The 16,962-nt window shown below is 36.4% G+C and overlaps 1 protein-coding gene across 1 annotated transcript in view; it reads left to right on the top strand.

The window, feature by feature from the left end:
• The window catches only part of ZC3H6 (zinc finger CCCH-type containing 6), a 59,905-nt gene extending 43,560 nt beyond the window's left edge, over positions 1 to 16,345 (top strand). Inside the window, exons 8-12 of the mRNA XM_054244730.2 lie at positions 4,373 to 4,480; positions 5,203 to 5,456; positions 6,728 to 7,239; positions 7,542 to 7,775; positions 12,431 to 16,345. Of these exons, the coding sequence (XP_054100705.2) occupies positions 4,373 to 4,480; positions 5,203 to 5,456; positions 6,728 to 7,239; positions 7,542 to 7,775; positions 12,431 to 13,914 (2,592 nt within the window). The 3' untranslated portion in view covers positions 13,915 to 16,345. The remainder of the gene's footprint in view (positions 1 to 4,372; positions 4,481 to 5,202; positions 5,457 to 6,727; positions 7,240 to 7,541; positions 7,776 to 12,430) is intronic.
• Positions 16,346 to 16,962: the final 617 nt, after the last annotated feature.

The raw sequence follows: 16,962 nt of genomic DNA, 5'->3' as shown, positions 1-16,962 counted from the left end.
GATAAATGCTATATATTCTTCCCCACTCTCCCTTGGGAAATATATACATTTAAATAGTGTTCCTGCTCCTACCCAAATTGGAATTTCACTATATATAATGTTCCTGTCCTTTTTTTTTTTAATGTATTCTGCAATTTTCCATGTTAATTTCCCCTCAAATGTCTCAGGTTCCTCACTACCACTTATGACTAATGAATTTTTCCACATAGAATTGAAACTCTCTCAGAGACAAAATGTTTATATATATGGATTTTTTTCTGGACTTGATGTTTGGCTCCATGGATTTGTTCACCCTCATGTTGGTGTTGCTTTGCTGTGAATATTTCTGCCACAACAGCACACTGTGATGTTTGGTAGATTTTCACGTTTATTTCTCCAGATAGATTTTTAAATTCTGATGGCATGTTCAAAAAATGTGAAAAAAAGAAAGTGAATAAAATGAAAAATGCCTGTTATCGTAGATCTAAATGTCAGAAAACTAAACTGTGCAATTACCAGAGGAATATACGATGAATTCCTTTATAACTCAGGAGAACAGAAAAATTTCCTGTGTCTCAAAATCCAGAGGCAAAAAGGGAATAGACTGAAATTTTGACTCCATGAAAAAGCTTACAGTTGCAGAACAAATACATATGAGCTAAACAAAAAGATAATAAAGTGGGAAAGTGTAATTTATATCACTTAGGAAGAGGTAATACCCTTAATATATTAGTTGCTAAACTTTGAGAAGAAAAATGAGGCAAGAGATACAGATAATTACAGAAAGGGAAATGTAGACAGTCCCAAAACATATAGAAAGATGTTCAACGTTCCTAATAAGTGGAATGTAATTTAAGTTACACTGAGATAACATTTGCAGCTGTGTTAGGTTTGCAAAAATAAAAAAACCATGACAGCAAAGTTTGTAGTAAGGATGTGAGAAAATAGATACATTCATTCATACCTTGTTGCTGGCAGTGTCAAAATGGTGCATTCCTATGGAGAGGAGCTTGGCAATGTCTGGCAAAATTACACATGCATATACCCTTTAACCCGGCAATCCCACGTTTTGCAAATTCTTACCAGTAGACCTGGGCAGTGATTACTGATGGCTGCTAAAATGATGAAGTGAAAAGTTAATTAGTAATTTTACAATTGATGGATGAAACTGACAACACCTGAAAGAACTGATCAGTCTTAACATCACTAAAAAGAAACAACCAGCCGGGCGCGGTGGCTCACGCCTGTAATCCCAGAACTTTGGGAGTCCGAGGCGGGTGGATCACAAGGTCAAGAGATGGAGACCATCCTGGTCAACATGGTGAAACCCCGTCTCTACTAAAAATACAAAAAATTAGCTGGGCATGGTGGCGCGTGCCTGTAATCCCAGCTACTCAGGAGGCTGAGGCGGGAGAATTGCCTGAACCCAGGAGGCGGAGGTTGCGGTGAGCCGAGATCGCGCCATTTCACTCCAGCCTGGGTAACAAAAGTGAAACTCCGTCTCAAAAAAAAAAAAAAAGAAAGAAAGAAACAACCAGATATTAAATGCCTTTTGTCATGACACAGTAGAGAGTATTCAAATACCATCTATGACAAATATTAAAATTAACAAATAATACAAAAATAAAAGGGAAAGGGGAACTTCTCGAGATCAATAAAAGTAACTTGAGAGATATATTAACTAGTTTCAATTTGTGGATCATCTTTGTGTCCTGATCTGAATAAAGGAATTATAAAAACGTTTTTTAAAAGTCTGGAAATTTTATATATCGACTGGGTACTAGTTGAAATTAACACATTAATTTTGTCAGGTTGGTAATGAAGTGGTGATTGGTAAGAAAAAGTATTCCTGGCCAGACATGGTAGCTCATTTATCCTAACACTGGGACGCCGAAGTGGGAGGATTGCTTGAGGCCAGGAATTCGAGACCAGACTGGGTAATATAGTGAGACACCCCTCCCAACCCCCATCTCTATAAAAACTAATTTTAAGAGGAAAGGATCCGGCCACAGTGGCTCATGCCTGTAATCCCAGCACTTTAGGAGGCCAAGGCGGGTGGATCACCTGAGGTCAGGCGTTTGAGACCAGCCTGGCCAACATGGTGAAACCCCATCTCTACTAAAAATACAAAAATAAACTGGGTGTGGTGGTGTGTGCCTGTAATCCCAGCTACTTGGGAGGCAGAGGCAGGAGAATCACTTGAACCTGGGAGATGGAGGTTGCAGTGAGCTAAGATGGTGCCACTCCACTCCAGCCTCGGTGACAGAGCAAGACTCCATCTCAAAAACAAAACAAAAAAGGAAAGAAACAGTATCCCTTATCTGTTCAAAATAGGTATGGAAATATTTACAGCAAGTGATGAAAGTTGTTGAACCTATGAGGTCAGCATGAGAGGGAGTTCATTTTATTATTCTCTCTACTTTGGTGTGGTGAATAACCTTCAAACAAACTTGAAAAACAATTCTAAATAATGTCATCCTATAGAGATAACCATGTTTACAGTATGGCATAAAGCCTTTCAGACTCTGACTTTCTATGCTATGGTATGTATATATGAATGGATATGTATATGTTTATACACAATTTTTTATATAAATGAAATTATAATGATTGTGAATATTGTACTTTAACATTTACATTAATTCATATGGACTGTATTTTAATATACTGTGTGTTATAGGGACTTAATTTTTTTCCCATATGATTAACTTATTGTCTTATCTTTACTGATTTAAAATAGCGTTTTTAACCAGACCCTAACTTCTCATTTTTACACAGCTCTGCTTCCATACTACTCTTATCTATTGTGGTATTTTATTATTCCCCTCTGTAAGAATATGTTTGATATTTGGTAAGGCAAATACGCCTTCCTTCTTTATAAAAAATGTAATATTCTCAGGTGAGAAGTGATTTGGAAAATAAAAATAAAAACAAATAAGATGTTGTAATAAATTTGTCCTATTCAAGAAAAATAAATTTTTTTTGATTTGACATATTTCATTAGAAAACAAATATTTTATTGAATTCTGTGTCCAAAAGCTTTCAATCTGTTCTTAGGAGTTTTTGTTACATAGTCATACTGTTTGCAAATAATAATTGTACTTCGTTTACAATATTTGTACCTTTAATTTTAATTGTATTGGCTACATTTCCAGAAATATTAAATAGTGGTGATTGTGGCAGACATAAACATGTTTTAATGATAATGCCTTTTTGTTTTAGCTTGTGGCTGCAGTTTTAAAGTAGATTTTTAAAAATCAATTAAAGTATACTTTTATTTAACTAAGAGGATTTTTTAAATCTAAAAAGGATTTTGAATTTTATCATTTTCCTTTTGCATCTGCCAAAATGATCATATGATTTTTTTTTTTACTTTATCAGTGTTTACAATAATAAATTTCCTAAACATATCCGGCTGTTCCCTGAACACAAACCACCTGAGAGTGGTATATTTTTCACTGTACTTCTAGATTTAGTATTTTCTTTACAAGTTTTTCTTCACAATCTTAAGATAGTCTGTAGTTTATTATTGGGATATTTGCCTTTAACATAACGTATTAAGCCTCTTAATTTTCTTTATAAATATAAGCTCTTGCTACAAAATTTACATACTATTTTATTTCATTGTGGAAAGTAACAGAGCTTATATAAATAAAATATAATAGTGTTTGCTATAATAGTTATAAATGTTGTGTTTTTTTATCCATTAAAAAGTGGCTTTCAAGGCCGGGTAACGTGGCTCATGCCTGAATCCCAGCACCTTGAGAGGCCAAGGTGGGAGGATCATATGAAGTCAGGAGTTTAAGATCAGCCTGACCAACAAAATGAAACCCCATCTCTATTAAAAATACAAAAAAATTAGGCATGGTGCCCCCCGCCTACAATCTCAGCTACTTGGGAGGCTGAGGAAAATCACGTGAACTCAGGACGCAGAGGTTGCAATGAGCTCAGATTGTGCCATTGCAATCCAGCCTAGGTGACAGAGCTAGACTCTGTCTCAAAAAAAAAAAAAGTGGCTTTTTAGTTTCAATAGAGAAAAAAGCTGTTTGAATTTTTTTTAATAATTAACCTTAATAGAATAAAAAATAAGCTGATGTGATTATAGTAAATTCAGTATAATGTATTATAATAGAGCCTTATTAATTCAGCAGAATTATGGTTGTATGTGTTTGTGTGTGTGTTTGTGTGTGTGTGTGTATTAAGAACACTTAACACGAGTTCCTCTACCTTAACAAAAATTTAAGTATACAATACAGTATTGTTGACTAGAGGTACAGTGTTATATAGCAGATCTCTAGAACTTAACCATTTTGTCTAACAGTTGTGGGTTTTGGTTTAAAAAATATTAGAACTTGGTTTTACTTGGTGTTTTCCTTAATATTTTCATTTACATGAATTTCCATGCAAGTTCTATCATAGTGGAGCAAAATGTTACCAGGGAGACAACTGTAAATTTTCCCATGATGATCTGACTAAAGAAACAAAGAAACTTTTGGACAAAGTGAGTAGTATTTTTGTACCTTGATTAGGTCTCTCCACAAATACATTTGACTTGAATCATATTTTATAAATCACATTTTATGAAACTGCTGAGAGATTGAAGGTTTATTCTATTGGAGCAATATTCTTTACCTTTTTGAACTTCATTCTGTTTATAAAAATGAGGAGTTAGCTATCTTCAAACTATTTCAACTATTTTTTTTTTCTTTCTCTTTTTCTGTCTTTCTTGCTTGCTTTTTCTTCTTTTTCTTTCTTTCACTCTTCTTTTTTTTTCTATTCTTTTTTTTTTTTTTTTTTGGCAGGGTCTCGCTATGTTTCGCAGGCTAAGTGTAGTGGCGCAATCTTGGCTCAGCTTACTGCATGCCCTGCTCCATGCCACCACCACCACCTCCCCTCGCTCCCCCGCCCCCCACCCTGTGGGTCCCACCCTGCCTCCGGGGCCATCCTCCCACCTCAATCTCCTGAGGCAGGCATTACCATGCCTAGTTAATTTTTGCATTTTTGGTAGAGACAGAGGTTTCTCCATGTTGCTCAGGCTGGTCTCTTGAACTCAAGCGGTCCACCTGCCTCAGCCTTCCAAAGTGTCGCGATTATAGGCGTGAGCCACTGTGACCAGCCCATTGCAATGTAATTTTTTCTACTAACAAAACTTAAGTCTTCCTAGTTTTAAATGTGAGGAAAAGAGCTCGCTTTGAAATAGTAATCTTTGCCAATTATTTTTAGGTGTTGAATACTGATGAAGAACTCATAAATGAAGATGAAAGAGAATTAGAGGAACTTAGAAAGCGTGGCATAACTCCTCTTCCCAAACCACCTCCAGGGGTTGGGCTTCTGCCAACCCCTCCAGAGCATTTTCCCTTTTCTGATCCTGAAGACGATTTTCAGACAGATTTCTCTGATGATTTTAGGAAAATTCCATCTCTTTTTGAAATAGTTGTAAAACCTACTGTGGATTTAGCACATAAAATTGGGAGGAAGTAAGTGAAAACTTTCAAAATGACATCAAAATTTTTTTTCCTGAAAACTGTCATTAAGAAATTAAGATATATTACAAGCTAATCATGTAATTAAACTTGGGTAGAGATAGCACATATCTGGCATGCACTGCAGATGGCTGCTTCCCCCTTTGTTTTCCATTCCCACCCTCTGCTACTTGCCGTCAGTGCTTTCCCATATGGAAGCCTTATACGGTTTCTGAAACCTCTCAGTGTAACGTAGTAATCCTGAAGGACCCTGCCTGGTGGGTGCATTTGGCATTCTCGATTATGAGGCTGCACTGTCATTGATAATGCCTTCAGATTGTGGGAAATAGGCCTCCACATACTTGGTTCTTTGTGAAGAGCAATTCCTTCAGCTATTCGAGGAAGACCTCTGGATCCAGATTTTCATTTTCTAACACAACCATTCCAACCCAGCTGCCTGTCCCCTAGGGTCTGTGCATCTGGGCTCTAAGTCACATTGTTTAGCCTTGACAACTCAGGAAAGCAAAGAAGTCTCAGCCAATGAGGAGCAAGAAATTTATAGCAAATACCACAATTCATTTGAACCATTAAAAGTATTTCTACTAATATCAAGAAGATAAATATGTTCACTATTTTGCTAATATTACATATTGTATCCTGGTCAATGAAATAAGAGAAAGAGAAAAGTTATAAAGATTAGAAGTGGAGTGGCAGCCTCATTATTTGGGAAGTTTCCCTCAACCCAAAGGAATCAACAGGCAAAACTATTAATTATTATTTCCAATAATTTAATTATTGGAAATAATAATTAAATTAGCAAGATGTCAAGAAAGAAGAGCAACATTCAAAAACTGAAGGTCTTTTTATATGCCAACAATAACCAATTATAAATTGTCATAAAAAGATCTATGTTTATGTAGTAGATTCTAATTTTATTGTAAAAGGTTATATATATATATGCCTTAAAAAAAGGACTAGTAGAAGAGAACCAATCAAAAATTTTATCTCTGGGTAGTGGGATTAGGGGTGATTCTTACTTATCTTTGTACTTTTCTGTATTTTTCAAAAAAGTAAGTTTTAGAACAGCTAACAGTAAGCAGGTGGGCTAAAAGGACAGTAAGAGGGCTATTTTGTGTTTCTACCTATAGACGATATGGAACAAATTGCTTCGTAAGCACACAGTATTCTATTCTGATATAAAAAAATGCTTAAACAGTATCTGTTTAGAAGTGTTAACATTCTGGTCTCTTTTTCTTTGAACTAAGAAATACTATTTTTGTCTCCAGGCCACCAGCGTTTTATAACAGTGCCTCACCACCAGGACCACAATTTCAGGGAAGCAGCCCACACCCTCAACATATCTATAGTTCTGGGTCAAGTCCAGGTCCTGGACCTAACATGTCTCAGGGACACAGTAGTCCTGTGATGCACCCAGGCTCCCCTGGACATCACCCATGTGCAGGACCTCCTGGTCTGCCAGTGCCACAGAGCCCACCTTTACCACCTGGTCCACCTGAAATTGTAGGTCCTCAAAATCAAGCTGGAGTACTTGTTCAACCAGACACAACTTTGACACCACCAAGCATGGGTGGGGCTTACCACTCGCCAGGCTTTCCAGGACATGTGATGAAAGTACCCAGAGAGAATCACTGTTCTCCAGGTTCATCATACCAGCAAAGTCCTGGTGAGATGCAGCTCAACACCAATTATGAATCCCTGCAAAACCCAGCTGAGTTTTATGATAATTACTATGCACAGCATTCTGTACATAATTTTCAGCCACCCAATAACTCCGGTGGTAAGTTTACTTTTTGAAATAATTTATTCATAATTTAAAATACAGTCCTATTTTTCCTTAAAAGCATGATAGAAATGTATGTTTCAAGTAATGCTAAGTAAAATTGGTAAGATTGAAATCTTAAAATGTTTTCACTTTGCCAAAGTTTTGGAACAATAGAACTTTAGATAACTTTTAGAAATACTTTAAAATGATGTAATTTGATAATCCAGTGTGCCTATTATGAAAGCTTTAATTTCTTATGACACTGGTGGAGTTTTGTGCTCACTCAATGTCTGTCTTTCCCCATGTTATACATGTAGATGGGATATGGCATGGTGAATTTGCCCAGCAGCAGCCTCCTGTTGTTCAAGACTCACCTAATCATGGAAGTGGGTCTGATGGCAGCAGCACCAGGACAGGCCATGGCCCTCTGCCTGTACCAGGCCTCCTCCCTGCAGTACAAAGAGCTCTTTTTGTCAGACTTACTCAGAGATACCAAGAAGATGAAGAACAATCCAGCACCCAACATCATAGGGCACCAAGCAAGGAAGAAGGTGTGTTAGAAGTTATTAATAGCATCTTACCTATTTGGATGGGTTAAAATTTAAAAATGACCGAGGCAGGTGGATCACCTGAGGTCAGGAGTCTGAGACCAGCCTGGCCAACATGGTGAAACCCCATCTCTACTAAAAATACAAAAATTAGCCAGTTGTGCTGGCATATGCCTGTAGTACCAGCTACTCAGGAGGCTGAGGCAGCGGAATTGCCTAAACCTGGGAGGAGGAGGTCACAGTGGACTGAGATTGCACCACTGCACTCCAGCCAGGGCAACAGAGCAAGACTCTGAAAAAAAAAATAATAATAATAATAAATGAGCTCTCTCTTGTATTTCCAGTTTATCTCATAGCCACTGTCTTCTTGTGATTGAATTGTGTCTTCAGTGTCATTAATTGCATTTATAATTAATTGCAAAAGATTTGACTTGAAGTAGTGAAAAGATATGAAGCTAGAGTTTAAGGTTGTGCAGGCTTGCAAGCAATTAATCCTTTTGCTATTTTTTTTTTTTTGAAGAAAAGAAATAGAACAGAAAAAAAGACACCTTTCAGTTTGAGGATTTTAAATTCTAGCCCAATTTCAAAATGATTCAGTTATCAGAGACATCTTTGTGGCATGGGCTATATACTTAAGGATCTGCTATAATATTAAGAAATATTTTTAAATATAAAAAGATTATATGGAAACTGTTTATCTTATTATTTTTGATATTGGTAAGTATACAACAGTTAGTTAATTCAGTAATAGGTGAGAAAAGTTTAAAGCATCCAGTTCTGTTTATGAGTGATGTTTGGTCACTCTTAAACATGACATTTATGAAAAACTATGTAAAACTATATAACACTACAAGCCATTATATGAACATTTAAAAATATATATTTATAATATTTTAATTATTACTTTTTGTGGGTACATATATTTATGGGGTACATGAAATATTTTGATACAGGCATGCAATGCATAATAATCACATCAGGGTAAATAGAGTATCCATCACCTTAAGCATTTGTCCTCTGTGTTACAAACAATCCAGTTATAGCCTTTTAGTTTTTTTTAATGTAGAGTTAAATTATTATTGACTATATGTTGTACTATTAAATGCTAGGTCTTATTCATTCTATTTAACTTTTCGTACACATTAACCATCCCCACTTCCTCCCTATCTGCCAGCTACTCTTCCCAGTCCCTAGTAACCATCCTTCTACTGTCTATGTCCATGAGTTCAATTGTTTTAATTTTTAGCTGCCCCAAATAAGTGAGAACATGAGAAGTTTGTCTTTCTGTGCCTGGCTTATTTCACTTAACATAACGACCTCCAGTTCCTTGTTGTTGCAAATGAACAGGATCTCATTCTTTTTATGGCTGAATAGTACTCCGTTGTGTATATGTGCCACATTTTCTTTATCCATTGTCTGTTTTTTTTGTTTTGTTTTATTTTAAGATGGAGTCTTGGCTAGGCACGGTGGTGCATGCCTGTAATCCCAGCACTTTGGGAGGTTGAGGCGTCTGGATCACGAGGTCAGGAGTTCAAGACCAGCCTGGCCAACATGGTAAAACCCAATCTATACCAAAAATACAAAAAAATTAGCTGGGCATGGTGGCATGCACGTGTAATCCCAGCTACATGGGAGGCTTAGGCAGGAGAATTGCTTGAACCAGAACCCAGGAGGCAGAGCTTGCAAAAAAAAAAAGTTTCACCCTGTTGCCCAGGTTGGAGTTCAGTGGCACAGTCTCAACTCACTGCAATCTCCACCTCCCAGGTTCAAGTGATTCTTGTGCCTCAGCCTCCCGAGTAGCTGGGATTACCACCACACCCAGCTAATTTTTTTTTTTTTTTTTTGATATGGAGTCTCACCTTGTCACCAGCCTGGAGTGCAGTGGCTTGATCTTGGCTCACTGCAACCTCTAACTCCCTGGTGCAAATATTTCTCCTGCCTCAGCATCCTGAGTAACTGGGATTACAGGCATGCACCACCATGCCCAGCTAATTTTTGTATTTTTAGCAGAGATGAGGTTTCACCACATTGGCCAGGATGATCACCATCTCCTGACCTTATGATCCACCCGCCTTGGCCTCCCAAAGTGCTGAGAGATGCCTTGCCTATTTTTATATTTTTAGTAGAGATGGGTTTCACTATGTTGCCCAGGCTGGTCTCGAACTCCTGACCTCAGGTGATCTGCCCAACCTCAGCCTCCCAAAGTGCTGGGATTACAGGTGTGAGCCACTGCACCTGACCATTGTCTGTTGGTGGACACTTAGGTTGCTTCCAAATCTTGGCTATGAATAGTGCTGCAGTAAATGGGAGAGTACAGATATCTCTTTGATATACTGATTTTTTTTCTTTTGGGTATATACCTTGCAGTGGGATTGCTGGATCAGATGGTAACTTTATTTTACAGGGTTGTAAATTTTATAGGTGTGTAAATTTTGTTTACAGGCATGACAGGGGTCTAGTTTTACTCTTCTACATATGGATATCCAGTTTTTCCAGCACCATTAATTGAAGAGGTTGTTCTTTCCCCAGTGTATGTTTTTGGCACCTTTGTCGAAAATCAGTTCCCTGTAGATGTATGGGTTTGTTTCTGGGTTCTCTGTTCTGTTCCATTGGTCTATGTGTCCTTTTTTTTTTTTGTTGTTGTTGTTAGTTTGAGGTTTTTTTTGTTTTTTTTCTTGAGACAAGGTCTCACTCTGTTGCATAGGCTGTAGTGCAGTGGTACAATCTCAGTTCACCACTACCTCCATCTCCTGGTTTTGAGCAATTCCGGCCTCTCAAGTCTGTGCCTCCTGAGTAGTTGAGACTACAGGTGCGCACCACCATGCCCAGCTAATTTTTTTGTATTTTTAGTAGAGACAGGGTTTTTCCATGTTGGCCAGGTTGGTCTCAAATGCCTGGCCTCAAGTGATCTGCCTGCGTCAGCCTCCCAAAGTGCTGGATTACAGGTGTGAGCCACTGCGCCCAGCTTATATGTCTGTTTTTGTGCCAGTACAATGCTGTTTTACTTACTATAGTTCATCAAATTATAGTATAATTTGACATCAGGTAATGTGATTCCTTTAGTTTTGTTCTTTTTGCTCAGGATAGATTTGGCTATTCTGAGTCCTTTGTGGTTCCATATAAATTTTAGGATTGTTTTTCTATATCTGTGAAGAACATCGTAGGCATTTTGATTGGAATTGCATTGAATCTGTAGATTGCTTTGGGTAGTATAGACATTTTAACAATATTGATTCTTCCAATCCATGAACATGGACTATCTTTTCAATTTTCGGTGTCCTCTTCAGTTTCTTGCTTCAATGTTTATGAACATTTTTTGTTACATTTTCAAAGAAGGTATTATTAATTTTTCATTTACCTAACATCACAGGAAAATGAAGGATTCTTAGTTTATAATTTAAATTATAAACAATTTAATAATTTTAAGTGATTTTTTTTAACAATAGTTTAATAGTAATGTTCAGTAAAGTCTTATAGTTTCATGTTTTCATAAACAAGGAGATTAAAACTTTTAGATAATATAAAATTTTATACTATAATATATAATTGTAAATGTTCTATGAGAGTTGTTGGCCCTGATGCAGAAATATTTTGAACAACTAGGTTTACTTATTTGTTTTATTTTTATGGATTTGAATGCTTTTATGCATTTATCTCTGCTTTGAGAGAAAGCTGCTAATTGTCATATTTTATCTAATATCTATTTTCCACTGGCCTGTCTCTTCTACTCTCCCTCTATTACTATATTCACTCTCATTTGAGAAATATTTTAAATATATGTTATAAATTATAATATATATAATGCTTATAAAATATATCGATATGGGAATGAAAAGAAAGTAAGGATAGAAGTAACACAAACTATGAGGAGTGAACTACACAGAAATACTTAAAATAAGTGCAGCAGGTAAAAGTGAATCACAAATCCATCTGTAGGTTTCCTTGATGTCAAAGAGATCTAGTGTGTCAGTTTTTTTTGTTTTTTTCTTTGAGACAGAGTCTCGCTCTGTCACCAGGCGCCAGACTGGAGTGCAATGGCACGATCTCGCCTCACTGCAACCTCTGCCTCCCGGGTTCAAGTAATTCTCCTGCCTCAGTCTCCCAGGTAGCTGGGACTACAGGCGCATGCCACCATGCCCAGCTAATTTTTTGTATTTTTAGTAGAGGCAGGTTTTCACCATGTTGGCTAGGATGGTCTTGATCTCTTGACCTCATGATCTGCCCACCTCGGCCTCCCAAAGTGCTGGGATTACAGGCTTGAGCAACCGCGCCCGGCCTCAGAGTTAGGAATCTTAAGGAATACTTGATTTGAAGAGATCTAGCACATTTTAGAATGCTGAGAGCATTTTCCCTTCTCCTATGATCCACCACACATATCTGAGCCAGTTAAAAGGAAAAGGTCCTGCCTTTTCTCTAACTTGAAGGACATTACACAAATTCAAGTATCACCCCACTTCCTTTACAGGGTATAATGACTGAATTGAGTTTTCTTACCACATCTTGTTTTGTTGCACTATTGAAGTCTGTCATTTTTGTTATGCATTTTATTGAAGTTAGACTATACTTATTTCAGAAATAGTATGTGTTTTTTAATATTAATTAAGGCTACATATAAATACATAAAAAATTCTTTATAATAAATTTTTGTCTGCATTTAGATGATACAGTTAACTGGTATTCCAGTAGTGAAGAGGAAGAAGGAAGCAGTGTCAAGTCAATACTGAAAACATTACAGAAACAAACAGAAACTTTAAGGAATCAGCAACAACCTTCCACAGAACTCAGTCCTCCTACTGATCCAAGACTTGCTAAAGAGAAAAGTAAAGGAAACCAAGTGGTTGACCCTAGACTTAGGACTATCCCAAGGCAAGACATCAGAAAGCCTTCTGAGTCTGCCCCACTGGATCTTAGACTTGCGTGGGATCCCAGGAAATTAAGAGGGAATGGAAGTGGTCACGTAGGCTCTTCTGTTGGTGGAGCAAAGTTTGATGTGCATCATGCAAATGCTGGCACTAATGTCAAACACAAAAAAGGTGATGATGATGATGAAGACACAGAGAGAGAACTGAGAGAAAAAGCTTTCTTGATACCTTTGGATGCCTTACCTGGCATAATGCTCCAGGATCCAAGGTCACAATTGAGACAGTTCAGTCACATTAAGATGGACATTATTCTAACCAAACCCAACTTTGCAAAACACATTGTGTGGGCTCCGGAAGACTTACTTCCAGTACCTTTACCTAAACCTGATCCAGTGTCTTCAATCAATTTACCTCTGCCCCCACTTATAGCTGACCAGAGGCTAAATAGGTTATGGAATACAAAAAGTGATCTTCATCAAAATACAGTGTCCATTGATCCAAAATTAGCAGCCAAAGCCAAAATTAATACAACAAACAGAGAAGGCTACCTAGAACAATTTGGAGACTCACACAGTTCAGGAAGTAAATTAGGAGATCCTAGACTACAAAAAAATTTTGATCCTAGGCTTCACAGACTGCCCAATACAGAGTCTCATCAAGTAGTTACGAAGGATTCACATACATCAAAGGGTACCCCTCACTTAGCCAGGTCAAACCCTGGTTCATCACAGCCCTCCGGGGCAGGAACTAGCAATTCTGGTTCCGGGACTCTGCCTCCATATGCCCCTAAACTCTCTTCCTCAGCTGGCCTTCCACTGGGAACTCCAACTTCAGTTCTTAGTGGTATTAGTTTGTATGACCCTAGGGATCATGGTTCATCGTCCACAGCAGAGCTTGCAACAGTTTCTTTAGGAGAAAACTCAAAGAACCAGAAAAAAAGTGGTGGCTTAAAAAGTAGTGACAAAAATGAGCCTTCTCCTGGAGAAGCTATCCTGCCACAGAAAACAGCTCCAAATGTGGAAGTCCCTCTTGCCGGGCCAGCTGACCCACAGGCAGATATTCCCAGGAGTTCTGGTAAGGTTCAGGTCCCGGCAGTACACAGCCTTCCTATTCAGGCATTAACAGGCTTAATTAGGCCCCAGTACAGTGATCCAAGGCAGGCAAGGCAGCCAGGACAGGGGAGCCCAACCCCAGATAGTGATTCCGGTAGAGAAACAGATGACAAATCTCTGAAAGAGGTTTTTAAAACTTTTGATCCAACCGCTTCACCATTTTGTTAGCTATTGTGTAATTAAGCAGTTCTTTTCACTCTTGTGACTATCTCAGTCCTCTGCTGTTTTGTAACTGGTTTACCTCTATAGTTTATTTATTTTTAAATTATAAACACTTTTCAGCTGCTAGTATCAGAACCACATGAAGTTATAGCCTCTAAAGCCTCTGGTATTTTATATAATATTTTTATAACTTTAAGAGACTGTAGTAATTGACCTAAAAACTTATGTTAGCTTCAGTAAAAGTACTTTTATTGTAAATAAACCATCATGAACTCAACACTCTGCTTGAATATACGCCAGTTGTCTTTCATAATCAATGTTTAGATAAATGATTGCCACTTTTTATATGGTTATTTAGTTTCAAGCAATATGATGTACATTACTTTTGAGAAACAGTATTTTGACTAGGACCTCTCTATTTGTCAGCACAGAACTGATTAATATGTACTGCTAACTGCTAATTTAAATGTAAAATCCAGTAAAGAAAACATTTTAAAATCACAATTAGCAGAGCAGTTCGTGTTTAAGGGTATCACTTTTATTAGTATTGGCAATATTATTTGTGTAAATGAAGCATTTGAATGTCATATCTTTTTAAAGTATTTTATTGTATACTGTATCATAGAAGTTGGAGGTATATAAATAGAACATTTTGCTAAAGTGAGAAATTTCCAAGTTCTCTAGCATAACTTTTTAAATTTAATTTTTCATATGAAATAGCAATTAGTTACTGCTGTTACATTGTGATATTTATGTATGTCAATGTTTTTGTCTTTAGCAGCATAGTTTATATTGCTTTTTCAAATGACGTAGCTGCAATAATTGTGTTCATCATGACTTTGGCAGTTTTTAACAAAATTTTTAAAGATCCAGTGAGAGTCTGTAGTGATTATTACATGGATAATGTTTTAAATGTCTAGGTTCTGTATTTTTTCTTAAATAGAAAGAAAGAAAACAGAGATTGCAAGTACAGTCAACAGCATTTCGCTATCAATAAAGAATCTCTTTCAGATCTCACTTGACTGGCATTCTGTAACAGAGGGGATTACCTGGTGTTTTAAGTATTTAATGTCTTCATAGTGTGGAAATCTCCTGAACTGATTAGAAACTGCATTTTATGAAAAATAACTCGTATTCATTCTTGCGTATTTATTGCAATGTATAAATAATAGGAACTCTTTGTTTTTTACATACATAATTTATCACTGAAACTAAGTATTACACTGCTACTGATATTCTGAACTGGAGGTGTACAACAGTGCTGGTAACAATTCCAATACATATTAATAACTTGAAAAGGACCATTTCACTATAAAAAACAGTGAAAGTAAGTAATGAAATCAGTCCTTGAATGAAAACAGCTGCCCTTAAGAAGTGATTTTTTTTTAATTACAGTAAAATATTTCATGAGAACCTAACACTCAGATAGCATATGGTTTATTGATAATGCATATTCTTTCTAATCACTTCTTCAATTCTTTCTGCTTCAGTTCTGTGCTAGAATGGGGTTGTGGTGAAGTGAACAAGAACTCTGCCTACTTAAGAAGTTCATTGTGTTCTAAGTGGAAGGAAAGTTACTGAAGGGAATGTGAATTTTTACTGTTTGTACGATACATTTGTTGTCTGAAATGACTGGATAACATTTTTGGTTTAACAATGTAATTTAAAGCCACCATACAAAGTATTTTCTAATTTACTGTCCAAATGAATTTTGTTGTTAATTGAGAAGTCAATAAAGTGGATTAAACTGACAGAAAATATATGTATATATGTGTGTATATATATATATGTGTGTGTGTGTGTGTGTGTGAGTGTGTGTGTGTGTGTGTATATATATATATACATATATATATCTCCCAAAGTGTAATTTACTCTTTTGTCAGGATAAAATCAGAAAAATGGCTGATTTTAGTAAATGAAATTTTTAGCAAATCTTTAATTCATGTAGTTTATAGTTATCGTGTCAAGTAATGCTATTTACATTTTAAGCATCATACATTTTAAGCGTAAGAGAATTTGGCTTGTTAAAGATCAAAACAGAATCCAAACTCTTAACAGAATATCTTTTTTACAGCTAAAAAAGATATTCCAAGATTTATTAAAAAGTAAGATTTAAAAGTTACTAATGCAAATTATGTAATGTTCATTTATTCAGTATTCTGAGTTCCTATTATCTCAACTATTGTCCTAGAGGCTATTTTACAAAAAAGTTTGAACTTAGTTTCAAATTTGACAATATATTTTATATGAAAGTGTTTATGCTTAAAATAATGATTTTTATTTATTATACAGCATTTTTATTGTGACAGCATTAGTATATGGTATATTCTGTCATACCCTGTAAACATAGTTTAATATTCTTCTTTTTTCCCATTTTCTCATACAAATTGAATAAGCAGCCATTTTCCCCTAATAAATAGCTCTTCTTTAAGGTGAATTCGTGTTTTTAGAATCCATGTAATTTGAATTTCACTGTTAGATGGACAAGTAACTTATGTTCCTATTGTTAGAAGCCACACGTTTAGAGATAACAGAAATAACTTGAGTCTTAAGAGTCTGGATAGGCTCATCCATTGAGATGTAACTTAACTATTCATACTGTTTGTGATGAAAACTCTATACCTGTTTACTTTGATGATTAATAGAGTGGATGTATCGGGGTTGAAATGGAACACACAGAAGATCATGAGAATTTAGATTCAGCAACTACTTTCCCATGTCTTGGTTAAGCTTTCATTGTGAACCTTAAAAACAAATCAAATGTTGGTGTGATTTCAAACTCTCTTTCAAAAATTAGGTCTGTTTCTATCTGCAACCTCTGTATTTCCCAGCTGAATGTTTCAAACCCCCAAATTAGGCTGCAACTGAAAGAGCCTAATTGTGAAATGATTTGTGCTTAGGTTTCTGTTAATCCTTTAGCCATGGAACCTTGAATAGTAGTGTTCCTCCTACTTATTTTAAGAGTGGAAGAACAGCTGGGTAGTAAAGAAATCCTGTGTGAACTTTTAGCTCAGCCACTCTGCTGAATTAATTAGAGAGAGGTAGGAAGGTTTT

This window comes from Callithrix jacchus, chromosome 14, assembly GCF_049354715.1.
Source record: "Callithrix jacchus isolate 240 chromosome 14, calJac240_pri, whole genome shotgun sequence".
In the NCBI taxonomy this organism is placed as follows: Eukaryota; Metazoa; Chordata; class Mammalia; order Primates; family Cebidae; genus Callithrix; species Callithrix jacchus.
This window is presented reverse-complemented; position numbering and strand designations above follow the sequence as displayed.